The following is a 17,185-nucleotide window of genomic DNA, read 5'->3' on the forward strand; positions in this document are numbered from 1 at the left end:
TAAAAAGTTAAAATGAGATCTTTTACCACAAGGACTATAAAACTCCCCCTATCCTTGGATTTCTAAGTTTGGGATTCTAAAAGCCATACATAAAAAGGAAGAGTTATTTCAATAGCAGAAAGACTACCTTAAAAGTATCAAAGTAAGTCTAAGGAGGTAACACAACTGAAAAGAAAAAACATAAAATCTGCATCGCACAGTCAGTGCTTTCATTAACACTGTTGATAAGCTCTAAACCTCTAAATGTAGTAGAGCATTCATTGGTTTTGATTAACCTTTAATTCAGAAGTTACATTAGAAAAAAACAATTGTAGCAATTCTCTTGAGCTGCTAGTTTCATGAGGAAAAGGTCCCTTTCAAAATTTCAATAAATAAGCTGACATGTAAAGTTAGTTGAGGTTGTCATGCAAGACAAATTACATAACCAAGACTAACTCAATCTTTATAATAAAGGCAACTTGCATTCAAAAATGAACTTTACCCTTACAATTTTATTCAAAGGGTAAACATGAATTAACCCAGCTGTTTACCTGAATTACAAAAGTAACACGATTCAATATGAAAATAAGAAACTGTCTACAAATCTCTGACAGTAATAAATTGCAATATACAATGCATACAGGAGTTATACAGAGCAACAAACTCTTGTACAAAACAAAAATACTTTAATACCTTTAAAATCCAATTATTTCTTTAAAATCATCATGAAAAAGATTTGAGTCAGAACTCACACCTCAATTAGTCAAGCTTCTGGTAGCTACATTACAGCTATTTAATATACAAAGAGATAAATCTCTTCACCAGTCATTAAAACTGCCTCTTCATTAGAGTTGCACAGGTTTTCCGTCTCATGTTCCCAGATGGAAAGTTTTCTTCAAAATCATGAGAACTGAATTTGTTGAACACCAGAGATCTAGAGTAAGAAAATGCAAGCTTACATTTCACTGCACCTTTTCTGAAGCTGCAGAGCAGTTCACAGCCACCATGAATTCTCAGTGCTGGAGTAGCATGACAGCCACCACCAAAGGAGTAAAAGTAATTAATTCTCATCTCTGAGAACAGAGCAGCTGAACTAGTGTTTGGATTTTAGCAATAGAAGGGAAATCAGGGGACAGGATCATACCTGTTGATATGATGTTGTGTAGACCATAACATTCTGCTGTTGGCCATCTGTGGTTATTAAGCCTGCTGGCAACTGGTTAGCTGAAAAAAAGGACATTTAAAAAAAAATGTTAGGCAGGAACTGCTTGATACACAGAGCCTTGCTTGATGTGTCTGTCACCGTTAAATAATTGTGGTCCACTCCAGGACTACAGAGCCATTAATCTCCTGAGTTACCATCTACACTGGTATAGTCACACTTGTTACCGTAACAAATGTTACAAGTGAACAAGTTGATTCCCATCCTGAAGAAACACAAAATCCAACTTAATTTTGCTCTGACAGTAAGCACAATAGCCCACCTGTACACAGGCAAATGGAGGGGAGCTTACCACCCTGACCACTGAAAAGGCCATCTCCAGTGCTCAGTATCCTAAGAAACCTGGAGAATTCAGTTGGCTTTGTTCAAACACAAAGTTAACACTTGAGCATAGCCATGGGGGAGGAACTGAAATCATTGTGCTGTTTTATGAATTGGGATCCTTCAGGGACTCCATAATACAGAAGACCAATGGAAGGCAGAAGAGAGGAACAGGAACAGGCAATGACAAAATAAAAAGGGCACTGCCAGAGCCTGACATCGCACTGTTTGACTTCAGCATGTCCTTCAGGGCACACACAGGAGCTCTGTTTTCACAAAGGAAAGAGGTGGCCAACAAAAGGAGTAAAAAGTACTTCTGAGATACCAAGAGAAAACACAGGGAGTGATGCTCCAAGGTAAACCTTCACAACATGTATGTTGAGCTCTCACATTCAGAGTAGGCGCCTTACAACTGCTATTTGGAAGCAAAGCAGCAAAACTCTTATATTGGAGGTTAAGTCACTGCAGCACAGCATTTTCCCCTAGGACACCAACAATGGGGATTTGTTCTTTCAGTTACTAAGTATAAACAAGATGCATAACCAATACAAAATTCTGAAAGCACAGCATAATCCTAACAGTTTTCATTTGAAAGCTGATGCTTGAGGGTTTTGTAATTCAGGTTTTGGTTGGTTGAAAGGCTGGGGTTGTTGCCTTTTTTTTTCTTCCTCCTCCATTAAACAAATTTTCAATTGCTTCAGTTGCAGGCTAAGAGATACATTAAAATCATAGTGAGAGTGGCTCTGGCAGGTCCAAAATTTACTGCCCTTCAATGTGCATGTTCCACATCCAACACAGCTTAATGGAGAGTCCCTGACCCAGCCCTGGCATGAGGCCACCACAGAGAGCTGAGGGTTATGCCACAGAAGCACAGCTATCACTGCTACTGCTGCAGTGACACCATCATTCATTCCAGACAGATCTATATCTGCCCCTGTGGAGAGAAATACCTGCAGTGCTTGACATGATAGTAAAAAAAAAAAAAAAAAAAAAAAAAGGAAGTTAAATAACTGATCTTCTACTAGTGCAACATCTCTTTTGCATCCTTAATTCTTCCAGGACATTCTTAAAGTTGCTCTTTTCAAGTCACAGCAACCTAAAGTTTTTTTCGTAGAGCACCCTGAGACTCCTAGGTCTGGAAATTAAGAATCTAAATATTGCAAGGGACCTTGCAACATTTAGATTTAGAGTCTTAATTTCCAGTGAGTTTTACAAGCTCCTCTTCCAGGCTAGAAGAGACCAAATGAATCTGCACTGTTTTACGTTGCCAAAGTCAAACTGAAAGCAAAGTGTATTTCCAATCCTGAATAGGTCATTTTAGTCCTCAGGCTTCAAATTTTTGCTAGTTCAGTAGTTTAGCAGTGCTTTTAAACAGATATTCATCACAAACTTATAGAACTAAATCTTGTCAGTAGATATGATTAGAGCTGTGCTTCCCAATTCCTCTTGTATCAGGTTCAACATTACCAGCCTGTAACATTTAAAAGACATTTAAAAGCCAAAATGGAGACTACATGCAAGAATCAGCACCAATAAAATCAGTGCAAATCCCAAAAAAACTGTCAGGCTAATCCACAGTAAAAGGAAGAAAAAATACACTGAATGCACATGATCCTCCTCACCCTACACCTTCTAGTTGCAAATCTGTGCATTCTTTTGAATGTAAGAAATATTAAGTTCTTAAGAATTAGACAAAGACTATTTTCCTTACTACGTCATTTCTCAAAGATGAGCTCAAGTCATCAAGAGGAGTTCATGTTACTTTTTTCCCCCCAATAGTCTTGCAAGTAGAATTAATGGGAACTAAACATGTAGCTACTGGGGGAAAAAAGAATAAAAAAGTTTGCACCTTACATTACAACTTGTGTTAAAGTGTAGAGAAAAATACTAGCACTAATACATGCATTTATAAATTTCCACAATTGACATGACCTATTATTACTAGTCCAGGACATACTCCTCAAATAAGGATGCTGATGCCTGATGAAAGTGCTGTTTTTATAAAAGCTGTAGTAATAATAAATTGAAAAGTATTACTCACTAAATGCTTCTTCTGTGAGCTCCTCGCTTAGACCGTCTGCAGTTGTAACTGTTCCCCCAATTCCCTTTTCTCCTTTCATTGCCTAAGAAGAGAGAGCACCAAAAAAGCAGAAAAAAAGCTTGAGATTTTTTTCAAAGCCCCAGGAGCTCTAGCCAAGGTTTGAAACTTGCAGGAGAGTCACAGTGCAACAGCTGGAGCTTGAAATCCCAAGACCTGTAAAACTCTTTGGAATTTGAGAATGTGCATATTACATGAGCGTTTTTCATCTTAGCCATACTCCTGAAACAAAAACTTGGCAAACTAGGACTGTGTGGTTCTAAGAAGGACTTTTCACCTTCTGCAGAAAGTTCAAAATCTGTGGTAATCCAGAAGGAGCATTTACAAGAAATCACAGAATCTCACCTACCAAGAATGTGCAACACTTGCTTACCAACCACACACAAGCACCATCACCATAAACTAAGAGCTGACATTTAAAACCAAGATGTGGAATTTCTTCTCCCACATCAAGGACTACAGCCAGAAAGGATAGCAGCACAGAAAGCCAAGGCCCCCAGTCATCTCCATGCAGTTTCACAAGTTTGGAGTTTAATACTCTATGCTATTACATAAGAACAACCAGAAAAATAATGTGGGCATAAAAAAAGATTCTCTGCAACTGCTTGCTGCAGACAAAATGCTCAGTTACAAAACTGAAGTATTTCACCCTGATGACACCCTTGCTGGAATGGAGATTTAAAACTGATGAGCAAAGCTATTTAACCCATCCATGCAATTAAAACCCAATCCAACTCCGTGCTACCACAGTATCTATAATTTGCAAACATAGTCAATTCAGAATGAAAGTAGCACAGACCCACTTCAGACTTATCTGGTAGAAACTGGAACTAGTCAGGCAATACTTGCCTTTCTAATAAAAGCACATACAGCACTATCACAGCATGTGTAACTGCTGCACAGAACTGGAAAAGACACAGTACACAGCACTACTCCAACTTTATATTACACCTCCTGTTACTCAGTTATCAAGCCAATGACCTTCTGGGAAGGGGAAGCTTCAAGTGCTGTCAATAAAACAAATATCATTAGCGAGTCTGACCTAAAAATATCTTAGATTTACAAAACAAAGAAACCGAAGAGCATCCTTATCTACTGTATTTCCAATTTAGACAGGGGGAGGCAGACCAGAACAAAAAGCCCAAGCAGATGCAACTTCCTTTTTGCAGAGGTCTAAATTGCTGAAAGGAAGAAAGTCACTTTCTTATAGAGAAGGGATAAATTAAACTGTTTGGATCACATCCTAGCATATACTATGTATCAAAAGCAAACTGAGGGACAGGCTAAAAAAGTAATTTTAAAAACCACATTGAAGCAGATAGTTTTCCATGTGAATCATTATTCCAACATGAGAAATACAGTTTTTTTCTTTTACAGACTCAAAGTCCAGACAAACAATAGGCATTAGGCCAGTTCTTCAGAGGATGCAGTCAGTACATATTGATTGAACCCAAAGATCGAATTTAACATTCTTAAATAGGCACCTTTAAAGAGCAGAGCAATTTACTACCACCAATATATTAGAGCATTTTATTCAGCTGAAAGCTTTAACTACTCTGAATCAGCAAGTCTAATCAAAATGCTTTCTTCCTCCTTTTTCTCTTGACATCCTCTGGAATGATTTTGAACATTACATTACTCCCTGACCAAGAGCTGTGAGATACTATGCCAGTTACCCATTATATAATTATAACAACAGAGAGCTAAGGGCAAATACAACCAGGTTAAATAAATGAGGAAATACCCATAATATACCAACCTCTCTGAATTTTTGGAGATATAACTTCAAGGGTTCAACATAGCTATCAAACCCCAAGGTAGACATGGCAAAGAGAATATCCTCTCCATTGATGGTCTTTCTTTTCTCTTGGTGACACCTCTCACTTGCTTCTGATGTTATAAAGCTGATAAATTCACTTACACACTCTTGTACACATTCTTTTGCATCCTTAGCAATCTAGTAGGGAAGAAAGTTACCATAAAATCATTAATAAAAACATAAGACTTCAAAAAACTCACCACAAATTCCCCCAAGAATACACCAGATAACAGAGGAAACATCCCAAAAGCCAGTGATAATACCCATTTAGGCAACACCTGCACAGTGAACCACTGGATGTCCCCACTGCTCTACATAAGACCAGCTGCAAGGTGACTGTACCCATGTTTGACTATTTGAAGCAGCACAGCCAACTGCCAGGATCTCCTGAGGTCCTAAGTTCTCTACAAGCTTTTACACACAATACTTCTTGTCTTGTTCACCCATGCCTCTCCAAATCTGTTCATGACAATGTCACAGCCCACTTCCCCTTCTTTTTAAGATATCTGGTAGTTCTAACCCCACTGCAGTACATTCCCACAAATTCAGCAAAGACAACTATTTTTATCCTGCCCAGATTCAAGGACTAGAATATATACCTAGCAGCCTTTCCAATGCTTTAGTATTCTGGTATAAATCTACCAAATGAAAATTCAAATGAAGAAACATATGCCCCTGGCAAGAATGAAATAAGTAAATTTGATTACAGCTTTCAGCCAGACAAAAGTCATTTAAATGACTTAAAATTACAGCAATTATTACTCATGATTGCTTGGAAAGTTGACAGGAGTCAACAAAAAGAGTATTATAAATAAGATTCTTATACTTCACATGAAAATAACCTGAAAAATTAAAGCAGTAACTGTGTGCAGAGTCTTCACTAGTTCATCTGGTATTTTCAGACACGTGGGGTGAGATTTTCAGAAGTCATCAGCCAGCAGCTTCCCTTCCAGTTTTTCTCAAAAAACCATTCTGATTTTTCAAGATAGCTCTACATCCCATATGCTAAACTCTTGAGAAAAATCTCATCTTGATCACTAAAAATTTATGACAATATGGACTAGGGTAGAGTTTTTCACAGCAAAGTTATAAATGTAACATCCAGATCTCCAGAAAATCCTGAACACTATGAAAATACAAGTAGATGCAAGTAAATTGTGTCTTGCTTCTATCTAGAGTGATCTCCAAAAAGAGAGGTCAGTTTTAGCTAGAGGAAATATTACTGTGGTTGGAATTGTATTGGAATACAATAGAGAAACAGCAAGTCATAGGAGCCCTGCAAAGATTTAAGATAAACAGGTAGAATGATGAAATACTTATACAATCACCAGCTCAGCAGAATGGATTAAAAAGTCTATTCTTGGAAGTAAGAAATAAATAAGGTTTTCAACATCTGGTCTTATCTGCTCCATGGTATAATGCAGACTTCTTAGGTCACTGGCATTTGGGTATGAGAATATTCTAGTGATGGAAGACTAACCATTCTCTTTCCTTCAGGATGAGCACCAGATTTCTATTTCAGCCAAAACAATTCACTTATTTCGAATTTTATGCACCTCCATGAAAGCAGATTAATCTCTCAAGATAATTGCATAGAAAATATTCTTAGTGATTGTCATCAAGTCTGATCCTTTACAATAATATCAGAGAACACATCTTAAGAAAAGGAAGCTCTTGAAAGCCCTACGAAGAGAAGTTCTGGATGCTCTAATTACAGCAGTTAGTAAAAGCTTCCAGAAATCTAAGAAAAATTGATTTGGTCTCAATCACCTCCTGCTCCTGGGGCTTTTTCCCTTCCCCTTTATAATGCTTTTCTCCAATAAATCAGCATAATTTGGAAAAATATGTTGTTCTAATCAGCTCAAGTTCACTGAGAGGAAGGAATAAAACTTATTAACACACTTTCTTTACCAGACCACAGTATTACCTTTCCTGTTTGGGGTATGGCATTTTTCATTATCCTTGCCACATTTGCAATTGGAAGATATATATCTTGTTCTCTAAAACTCTCTTTTGAGCCATTTGTATCTTCATGATCATTCATGCTGTCTTCTGTGTCTAAAGAAATGAAGAAAAGTTAACAAATTATATTTGATAGACAGCAGGCAATAATTCCATTGAAAATCTTACACTGAAGGATGAAGGAAGACCTTTGAAAGCTCAGTGTGTTAACATCATAGAAATAATTTTTAAACTGGATGCAACATCAGGGTACCATTATAAAGAGCATTTTATCACATTATGCACAGAAGTGTACATGGCTGCTGATCTCCAAAACACAAACTATTTCCTAGAATGTCAATGTTTTTGTCATCCCCTCAAGGTTTCTGTGCCAACATCAAAAAAATCCAACCTCTCCCCTTCAGATTGCATAAAAAAAAGCTCTTTAGAGTGAGGCATTATGAAAACAATAGCAAATAGCAAATTCTTAGCCTAAGAGAAAACAGCAGACAACAATACAAGAACTGGAAGAAAATACATGTATAAACACATATGCAGAGCAATAGCAGTATTTACTCTCTCATTTCTTACCATCATGAGGCTGTATCACATAGTGACTGCCACCAATGTAATCTCCAGCAATTCCTAACTGAGAAGCATCTGTTGTGGAGCTGTCACCATCCATCTACAAATAGAAGAAGGAAACCTTTCAGGTGTGATTGTTACATCACTAAGTGCAGCTATTACTCAAATCTAACACATTAATTTATTTATATATAGCATAAATATCTTGATATTGGAGAACAGCATCCCCACTGTCATTCCTGAGTTTTATTGACAGTGGAAATAGTTCAACTGTTTTGTGAGTCCTCCCAAAAAACTCAGCCAGAGGCAGAGGCCATGCATGGAATCATTTGGTTCATGTAGCACATAGACAGCTCCTGTGAGAGTATGACCAGAACATGCAAGGTGTCTCTGAACAACCCTCAAAACCTACACCAGCCCCCTGTTCACTGAATGCTTGACCTATCAATTACAACACATAGTGCATCCTTCACTCACCTTTACCCTCCATGTTGGTTTGTCAAGCCCACTGACAAACTTCTAGCCAGACTGCAGGACCAGCTCTTCATCCTCATGCTCCCTGAGACACCAGTTACTCCTATGTACCTTCTGAGTCATGTTTTAGCATTCCCAAGTCCTGCCCTGCCTCACTCTCTGGGCATCCTTGGATGCTCTTCTCTCAAGGTTCTGATGTGGTGGCCAACAAGAGGACTTCCTCATGAGGCTTTGGAGATGGGGGCAGTCACAGTTTAATAGGTAACTTAAATGCCAGGAGAAAAAGGGAAGGCAAAAGAGCCTATACTTTCCTCCTCCTTACTGACGCACACAACCCCTGGGGTGGGGGGGGCAGAGCCCAGCTGACTTCACTCACTGACCCCACACCCACTGTGTGGGTACCTTGGTGTCTGAAGGATCACATGGTTGTTGCCAGTGAGACAACAGAACTCACTTTTTTGCCTAAACACCCATTAGCCTAAAGAGTGAGGGAAGAAGGAAGGGAGAAGCAATGTTGTACTACTTTTACACCTACCCAGAAATATCAGCATTTAACCTCTCACTAATTTGCACTTTGCTTGTGGCCACAGGGCTGAGTTTCACTTTGAAACCTTCAAGCAATGTCCGGTGTTACACTTGGCCACAGATACACAAATAACGCCAGCACTGCTTGCATTCCAACAACAGCTGGGATGGAGTCTTAGGAGCTGCTCAAGAGAAAAAGATTCTTCCAGTCCTCTTCATTCTACAGAATATTACACCTGCTTTTATAAAGGACTTCAGGTCCCTTTTGTTGGGCTTTTGTCAACCTTGAAGCTTCACTTCTTACACAGGAGTCCTACCTAAAGGAAGGGCAGTATTTTAGGCATTAGCCTTTCATGTACCAACCTTCAGATAGATGCACTTTGTCCACATTCTCCAGACTCTTTGTTGGGAGATTTAATTTTGCTTTTCAATCTCCCAAAGGGTCTGCAGTTTGCTCACTCAGCTTACTGTAATGACAATGCAAGGAGATCACAATCCTGCATGTCATGATCACCAAAACTGACACCAAACATCATTAAGAGAACTGTGCCTCTCTTCCTTCTGCAGTTTGAAGCAATCAAAACTGTAGGCTGGTAAATCCAAAAAAACTACCTCCAAAATTAAGTTAGGATTTTCTGGCAGACTTGTTCTCAGTTTTGGATCTCTGATCTCTACTAGAATTTAATTCACGATCTCAATAATTTTACTCAGCCCCAGTACAAGGTATTTTAGATACCTTGATCTTTCTTTCCCTCTCTTTTTTCAAACTTTTGTGAAACATTTTTTCTAATATATTTCGTTCCTCCAGGGTTGCAATATTGTTCAAATTTCTGCCATGATGTGATAACTAGCTTGTTACCTCTCCTGCAGGCTGCTCCATCTGAATCTTTATTGCCAAGAGCCAGCAACACTAAGAAACCATCTTGCTTTCATTAGCCCAGCTTGCCTTCAAAAGACAATTCCTGCTTGAATCTCTTTCAAACCTCTGCTGCATCTACAGTTTTGGTCATATTAGACTAATGTATCCTCAAGGTAATACCTTTGCTTCTATTCTTTTTTGTGTGCACATTTCCAGATCTACTTACAGGATGTATTATTTCACCATTAGTGGGAACTTGTATGGACGTTTATCAGCACTTTGAATTTAAAACGGTGGTTAGCAAAATTGACAGGAAAAGGCTTGCAACAGAAAGAGGCAGGTCTGACTCAGATAAAGAAAACAGGCACTGACAGCTTAACATCAACTGAAGTTACTTGTCAGCATTACTCGAAGAAAGATTTTTAGCTGCCAGGACAACCTTGGGACAGGAGATTAGGGACAGCACAAACACCCTTCTGCATAATGTTCAGCGTAACCATATCCTGATCCAGAGCCATGGGAAAATTGATGCTGGAAGTGGCTGTGGGAGGTCTCTACTCCAAACCCTGCTAAAAGCAGGGTCAGCTCTGAGCTCAGAGCAGAGCACTCAGGGTTTTCTCCAGCCACATCTTGAAGGCCACCACAGACAGAGCCTGCCCAGCTGCCCCATGAGCCTCTTCCACAGCCCGGCTGACCTCACAGTGAGGGAGGCAGTGGATCTCAGCACACTGCTTCAGTCCAAGTATGTTGATGGAAGAATTCAGCCAGAGTTGTCATTCAATTCAAATCTAGATCCAGGCATCTGAATATAGAACTGTAATTAATATGCCATCCAAGTCACCCTACTAGTATTTCTTTGAGCACGATGGATGACAAACATGACCTTGCAGGAAGATGTGGCCACTGCTATTCCAGTCATCTCATAATAAACAGTTACATGCTCACACATCACAGTTTTCATTTCAGATGTCCAAAACTCCAGTCAATTACCATGTTATCTGATTGTCAAGCTCAGCACAAGTTCTATAATACATACAACAATGTTCAGAAAATGAGGAAACACTGTCCTCACTACACTGTTGCTAAGTAATCCCCCTCCTTTAAATATGCGAACAAAACCCCCAACCAACCAATAAAATCCCTCCAAAACCATGACATAAACTAAATTCTGTGTCCCTGAAGTTGCTCTGGAAAGGCAGCAGTGCAATGTAGCATAGAAACACCTTGCCTACACTAACTGCAGTCACTGGGAGACTAAAAAGGCCAACAGTTCTTACATTGGCCCATTTAGTAGGAAGGCTACTTTAGATGGAAGTAGATGCTAGAACAGGCAAAATCCTGGGAGATCTAATCCTAAAAGGTTCAGGTGGGCAAGAACTCTCCTCTCAGATTTTGCTTTAGACCACTGAGTTGTTACAACTTGCTTTAAAGAGAAGCAGCCATTGGCAGATTATACATCACATTTGCATGGCAGTTTCAGCATGCAAACATTGCAACGCCTGTTAATACAAGACCATCTCCTACCTCTGTGTGGCTGCCAAATTGCACGAGGGAGGGCTTCCAACACCTCAGTCCTCCAGCAGCAAGTGCTGTGCACAACTGCAGGAAGCAATTACTACAGGTTGTACATCATCCTCAGCCTCCAGTGCTAGGAGGACACTGAAGCTCCTCCATGCATACACATGGACTGAATCAAGACTGAGAGCTAAGCATATCAGAAGTGACATGTCAGTCTCTAAAATGACCATGCCACTGTCTGATTTTATCAACAGCCAGAGAGAGTAAACAAGTACAGGACACAAACGTTCATCACTACACTGCAAAAGAAAAATCTGAATACAGAGCAGCAGCACAATGCTTTCTGTTAGTGGTTTTCTCCTGTGCTTTTCCATCTCTAATAAAAAAATATTACCAGGGATATACAAACTACTTGATGCATGGAAATTAACCAAAGAAATACATTAAAAAAAAACCAAAACATTTCAAGGGCAAAGAAGGTTCAGTGATAAGATACAAGTGAATGAACATACAGGTTTAAACTGACATCTGGTATAAATGCTACCCACAACCCAGACTGTTGCTGTAATATATCTATACTAAACTAATAAAACACCAGTATTCTCAAACTAAATTTTGCATCCTGATTAATCTTATAAGCTCTCTTAAGAGTACAGTCAGTATTGGTGGCTCAGCTAAATGATAACTAAAGAAGAATGCAAGCCCCAGCCCGCTAGCACTGAGAAGAAGGGACTAAAACTTAGAACAGTACAAAAGGAAAAACAAAGAAGAAAAAAAATGAAGAAATAAGATTTTTGCTTTCAGAACAGGGAAGTTATCTGGCAATGATTTGCAAAACTGCCCTCTTGAAAGGGAAACCAAAGGTCTCTTATGATTTAAGTATTTCATGTGGTATTTATTCACCCTGTCTCCCAAAATTGCTACCCTACAAGAGGGGCAGCAGAAAATTATATGCAATGAACTGAAGCACTTGGTACACATTTCATGCAGTCATGTCTGCCAAAGAAGCAGGACAGAAACAATACCTAAAGCTGTAGGTAATAACTACATCATTCATTTTGCCACACCTTATCACAAGAGATGTAAAGCTGGGTAAGTAACAGCAGAGACAAAGTTTTATTTGAGCTTTCTGCAAATAAAGCTCCTGTTAAGCAGAAATATTTTTCAATTGAAAATACACCTTCAATTTCCTTTTATTTTTCAGTGACTTCCAGGGATCTTAACTTCCCACTGAATTCTTACCTGCAGCAAGAAATATCAACTGGTGAATGCATTCCCAGGATGCTGTTCCAGCAGATACACGAAAAAAATAATGCCATACCCCTTAGTACATAGCTAGAACAAAACCAGATGCTGCACTCTATCCAGCTCAGGCTTCTCTAATCCCTTACTTTCAGTGTTTTCCCCCACACCAGAATTACACTGGGAAAAGCAGACTGATGCTGAGAGGACGCAACAGTGTCACCAAGGCTCATTAGCATCTGGGCTGTACCAGGCTCCTTCCCCTGGCCCACAGGAGAAAACTTTCCCTTATGAAATCCAAAGAGGGCATTGCCACCTTTCCACCTTCCCATTCCATGCAACAGTCTACCAACTTTAGTTCTTATCTTACAAGCCCCAATGCCACTGACTACAAGCCCCCCTCCACGTGGATCCAGCTGTGCTAGAGCAGCTGGTGGCTCCTTCCCAGGCTGGCTAACATCCACAGGCACTGTTAGCTCCAATATATATGGCTAGACTAAAACCTCGTGTATTTTCACATCAAGGAGTGGGTCAGTGCTACAGAGAAAGCAGGAGAAACCGAGTTTCCACGCAGTCTTTTTTTGGCAGTAGAAGAGACAAGCTGGAGGGGAAAATAAACAAGATGAGCAAAGGAATGGAGGCAGTTTAGTTGCTTTTGCAAAAGCTGGAAGAGGAATGAAGAGCTGAACACACTGCACCAGCACCTCCTTCCTTCAGCAAACTTACCGAAATCCCCATACTGCCTTTCAATAACAAGTTTTTCACAACAATGATAGAAAAGTATCAAAAGCAAAGCTTCTCTATTTATTAAAGCAGCAATCCATAAATCCTTTTTCTTTTTAGAAGTTTGATAACATTTTTAAATAGGTTATTTTTCCTTTGTTGAGATAGTAACTCAAGTATGCCAAGCAGCTTTTTCCTCTCAAGCAACAGAGCAAGTAAGAGTTTTACAAAGCTAGTTCAGACCAGACCAATATTTTCAGCCAAAACTGCTGAGTTTGCTGATACTTGCTTTTATTCTGCCAATGTTATTTACCCATTTTAGTATGCCTATATATGTTTTGCTCTTTTTACAAGCATCCTGCCACTAAAACATCAATTTCCAAATACTAAGTTTCTTTAAAACACTACTGCAAAACTCAGTAGTAACAGTCAAGTTTCTTTCTAAACAAAAATTTAAAGGTGGAGTGCCATTAGATTTACATTTGAAAGCACTAAAGGAAGAACCAAACATTTTTTTAAACGTTGACAAAACAAGGTATCAGACTCTGAAAGTTTCAGTGTTTAATGTTTCATATCTTGACATTATCTTAAACATTCTTTTTCATTCAGTTTCTGAACATTGCCTGCCTCCATGTAATGATTACCACAAATAAGAGTTAAGCTTTGAACTGCTGGGACTGTCAAATCCTGAAGTCTAGAAGAACGCTCCTAACTTCTCCCAATACAATGCCATAGCTGTAAATTCCAGCAGCCAAGACCATGGATAACCACCTGCTCAATGTACAGTGCAAAAGCAATCCACACAGGCCTCAGAATGATTCAGATTGAGCCATCTCAGGTGTCCGAGACAATTGCAGATGGATCCTGCCTTTACATTGCAACTGTCATGCCACAGGCCACATAAGCAAAGAAAAAAGAACACAACTGCCAGCTTATTGTTTAGGAACAGTATGTTAATGATTATATATAGACACCACTTCTCCATTCCCACAAGCCAATTAAAGCCATACTCTAAATACTACCCAAAGTGGCACTTGCCATTTTCCTATTTCCTACCATTTTGCCAGAGCTTCTTTTGAGAAAGCTGTTTTTTTTTTTTTTAATTGACTGTAACTGCCATCCATCAAAATGCCAAGGAATGGTTACGACATGTAACAGTTCACGAATGGCCTGAAATCCAGATTTCTATGGCACTCACTGCCTAGAAATGTTATCAATAATTTTGCCTCCCAAAAGCAAGCCAAGCACACTAGGTAGCTTTCACCTGAAAGTTCTTTTCAGAACAAAATCTTTTCGGTTAAGCCACAAAGAAATTGGTAAAGCTGAAGTCTATTTTCAACTGCTGCTAGGCAGCAGAATATATATTTTACATATTATATATATATATTACAAGTATTACACATATATTATATATATGCAGAAACATTAATTTGAACATACGATTTTTTTTCCAATAGGATTGTCTGTGAATAACCTCGACAGTACTCTTCAGGACCACCAACTAACATTTCTGGAGGCAGAACAGTGGCCAGCACACACAGGTCTGCCTAAGAACACCTGCCACACAGAAAAGTTGTGTGGACATTGGTAATGGCAGGGTCCCTTCTCTCGCCCATCTGCCATGTGTCACAGGACAAGGGCTGATGCCACCCAGCTGCGTCCGTGCTACTGCGAGCCGATCGATCCCATTTCCCGATTTCATGCCCTCCAATGATGCAAACGCAGCCAGCGCTGGGGCACGGGGGACACCTTCCTACTTACACCAACAGCCTCCGAGCCTTCCCGGCACTCAGCTCGCATCTGTTCGAGAGGTACCTCGTCTGTCGTGACCCCTTGTTTACAAATGGCACAACACGACCAGTCCTCAGTTAATCAGCAACTTTATTGCTGGTCACCTTGGCCGTGATTTCCGCGCTGCCCGCACCTGCCCGGGGCCGGCCGGGCGCCTCTGCCGGGACCCGTTCTGCCCACAGAGGCCTCGCATTCCCGTCCGCACGGCCAGCCAGGTACTGGCACCACATCCCGGGGCCTCGCCCTACTCTCCTCATCCCTGCAAAATACCGCCAAAGCTTCCAGGAAATTTCGGTGCCGACAACGGCGCGGGGGGCACCGGGAGGAGAGACCGGGCCGCTGCGGCCCCGCTGCCCGGCGCCCGGCCCGGCCAGGGGCCGGGGGGGGGGGGGGGGGGTCCCGGCCCCTCGCTCCCGCGGCGAGGGGAGGGGGCTCGGCCCGGCGGACACAAAAGAGCGCGGAGCCCCCTCCGCCCGGCGCGGCCGCCACAAAGCCGCGGCCCCGGGACACAGCGAGCGCGGCCGGCGTAGAGACGGAGGGAGGCCGTGCGCCCCGCGAGTGCCCGCCGCTTCTCGGCGGGCGGTGCGGAGTGCCGGCCGGCCGCGGGGCAGCTCCGCCGGCTGCCCCCACCCCTGCCTAGGCCGCAAAATGGAGCCGGAGAGGGGAGGGCCCCGCCGAGAGAGCGGGACGCCGGCGGGGGCAGCCGGCCCGCGGCCCCTGCCGACCCCCCCCTCGCCGCCGCCTCCCTCCCCGCCCGCCCGCCCGCCCGCCCGCTCCGCTCCCCTCCCCGCCCGCCCCTCTCGGCTCCCCGGCCGCGCGGCCCCCGCGGCTCCGGCCGCACAAAGCGACGCGCGGTCGGTGCGGGGCCCGGGGCGGCAGCCCCGCACTTCCTGGTGCCCGCGGCGGCGGCGCGGCGGCAGCGCCGGGGCCCGGGGAGGGAGACGGACATTTCATTCGAGCCTGCAGTGGAACCGGTTACCAATCATTGGCCGGAGCCAGGCACAAACCTCCAGTGCGGCCCTGGTTGGCTCCCTCCGCAAATCGGCTGTTTGGTTGGACGGAAAATGGCTGCGAAGGAACCAGTCCCAGCGCGGAGCCCCGCTTCCCGCAGCCGGGCTGCCCTCCCTCCGCGCCGCCTCCCCGCCACTCGCGCCGGCTCTTCCCTCAACGCGCGCCCTCCCGCCGGGCCGGCCCTGCCCGCCTCCTTTATGGAGCGGCCGGGCCGGGGGGCGCCGGGCCCGCCCCCCCCGCGCGGGGCCGGGGCACGGCGGAGGCCGGGGATGCCACCGAGGGCTGCGCCTGCCGCACCTCGGGCCCGCACGGCTGCTGCTGCTCGCACTGTGGAGCGGGGCTTCTGGCCGGGGGCAGCTCTTCCCTGCGGCCTCGGCCTCGCAGAACCACAAGTGGGTCGGGCTGGAAGGGACCACAGTGTGTCAGCTGGTCCAGCCTCCTTGCTCGAGCAGGGTCATCCTAGAGCACAAGGCACAGGATTGCATCCAGGAGGCTCTGGAATATCTTCAGTGAGGGAGACTTCAGTCTCTCTGGCCAGCCTGTTCCAGTGTGTGGTCGCCACACAGTAAAAAACCTCTTCCTCATGTTCAGGTGGAACTTCCTGCGCATCAGTTTCTGCCTGTTGTCTCCTGGCCTATTGCTTGTTACCACCAAAATGCCTGGCTTCATCCTCTGACACCCTCCCTCCAGATTCTGATGGACGTTGATGAGGTTCCCTCTCAGTCATCTCTTCTTGAGGCTGAACAGGCCCAGCTCCTCCTGCCTTTCCAAGTAAGAGACATGCTCCAGTCGCCCAGTCGTCCTTGTTGCCCTGGGAGATGGGGGCTGGGGGAGAGTGGCCAGCTGTGTCCCACCGGCCTCGTCCCTGGCCTCATCCCCTGTTGTCTCAGCAGTCGGTGCCTGCTGTCAGCAAAACAGGCACAATTACTGTGAAGGTATCTTACATCTATTCCAGCCTGTCCTACACCTGCATCAAGAATCACCACCAGAGAGGAGAACAGGTTACATTCCCAGCGACTTCCTACATTTTGCACACCCTGGGAAAGGAGAGGCTGACGAAGAGGAGGAGTTCCATGA

General features: G+C 43.0%; 1 protein-coding gene across 3 annotated transcripts; it reads right to left on the minus strand.

Moving 5' to 3' along the window:
- Positions 1-471: 471 nt before the first annotated feature.
- NFYB (nuclear transcription factor Y subunit beta) lies at positions 472-16,194 on the minus strand. Of its 3 annotated transcripts, none has more exons than XM_062491270.1 (7): positions 16,105-16,194; positions 7,972-8,065; positions 7,367-7,497; positions 5,380-5,577; positions 3,564-3,645; positions 1,124-1,203; positions 472-913 (listed from the first exon to the last, which is right to left on the minus strand). In XM_062491270.1, the coding sequence occupies exons 2-7, from the start codon at positions 8,063-8,065 to the stop codon at positions 881-883; spliced, it is 618 nt and encodes a 205-aa protein (XP_062347254.1). In that variant the 5' UTR covers positions 16,105-16,194; the 3' UTR covers positions 472-880. The 3 variants fall into 3 exon arrangements, with proteins under 3 accessions (XP_062347254.1, XP_062347255.1, XP_062347252.1); XM_062491271.1 differs by lacking the exon at positions 16,105-16,194 and adding an exon at positions 12,584-12,657; XM_062491268.1 differs by lacking the exon at positions 16,105-16,194 and adding an exon at positions 8,443-9,130.
- Between the last annotated feature and the right edge of the window lie 991 nt (positions 16,195-17,185).

This window comes from Cinclus cinclus, chromosome 4 (genome assembly GCF_963662255.1).
Source record: "Cinclus cinclus chromosome 4, bCinCin1.1, whole genome shotgun sequence".
Taxonomy (NCBI): Eukaryota; Metazoa; Chordata; class Aves; order Passeriformes; family Cinclidae; genus Cinclus; species Cinclus cinclus.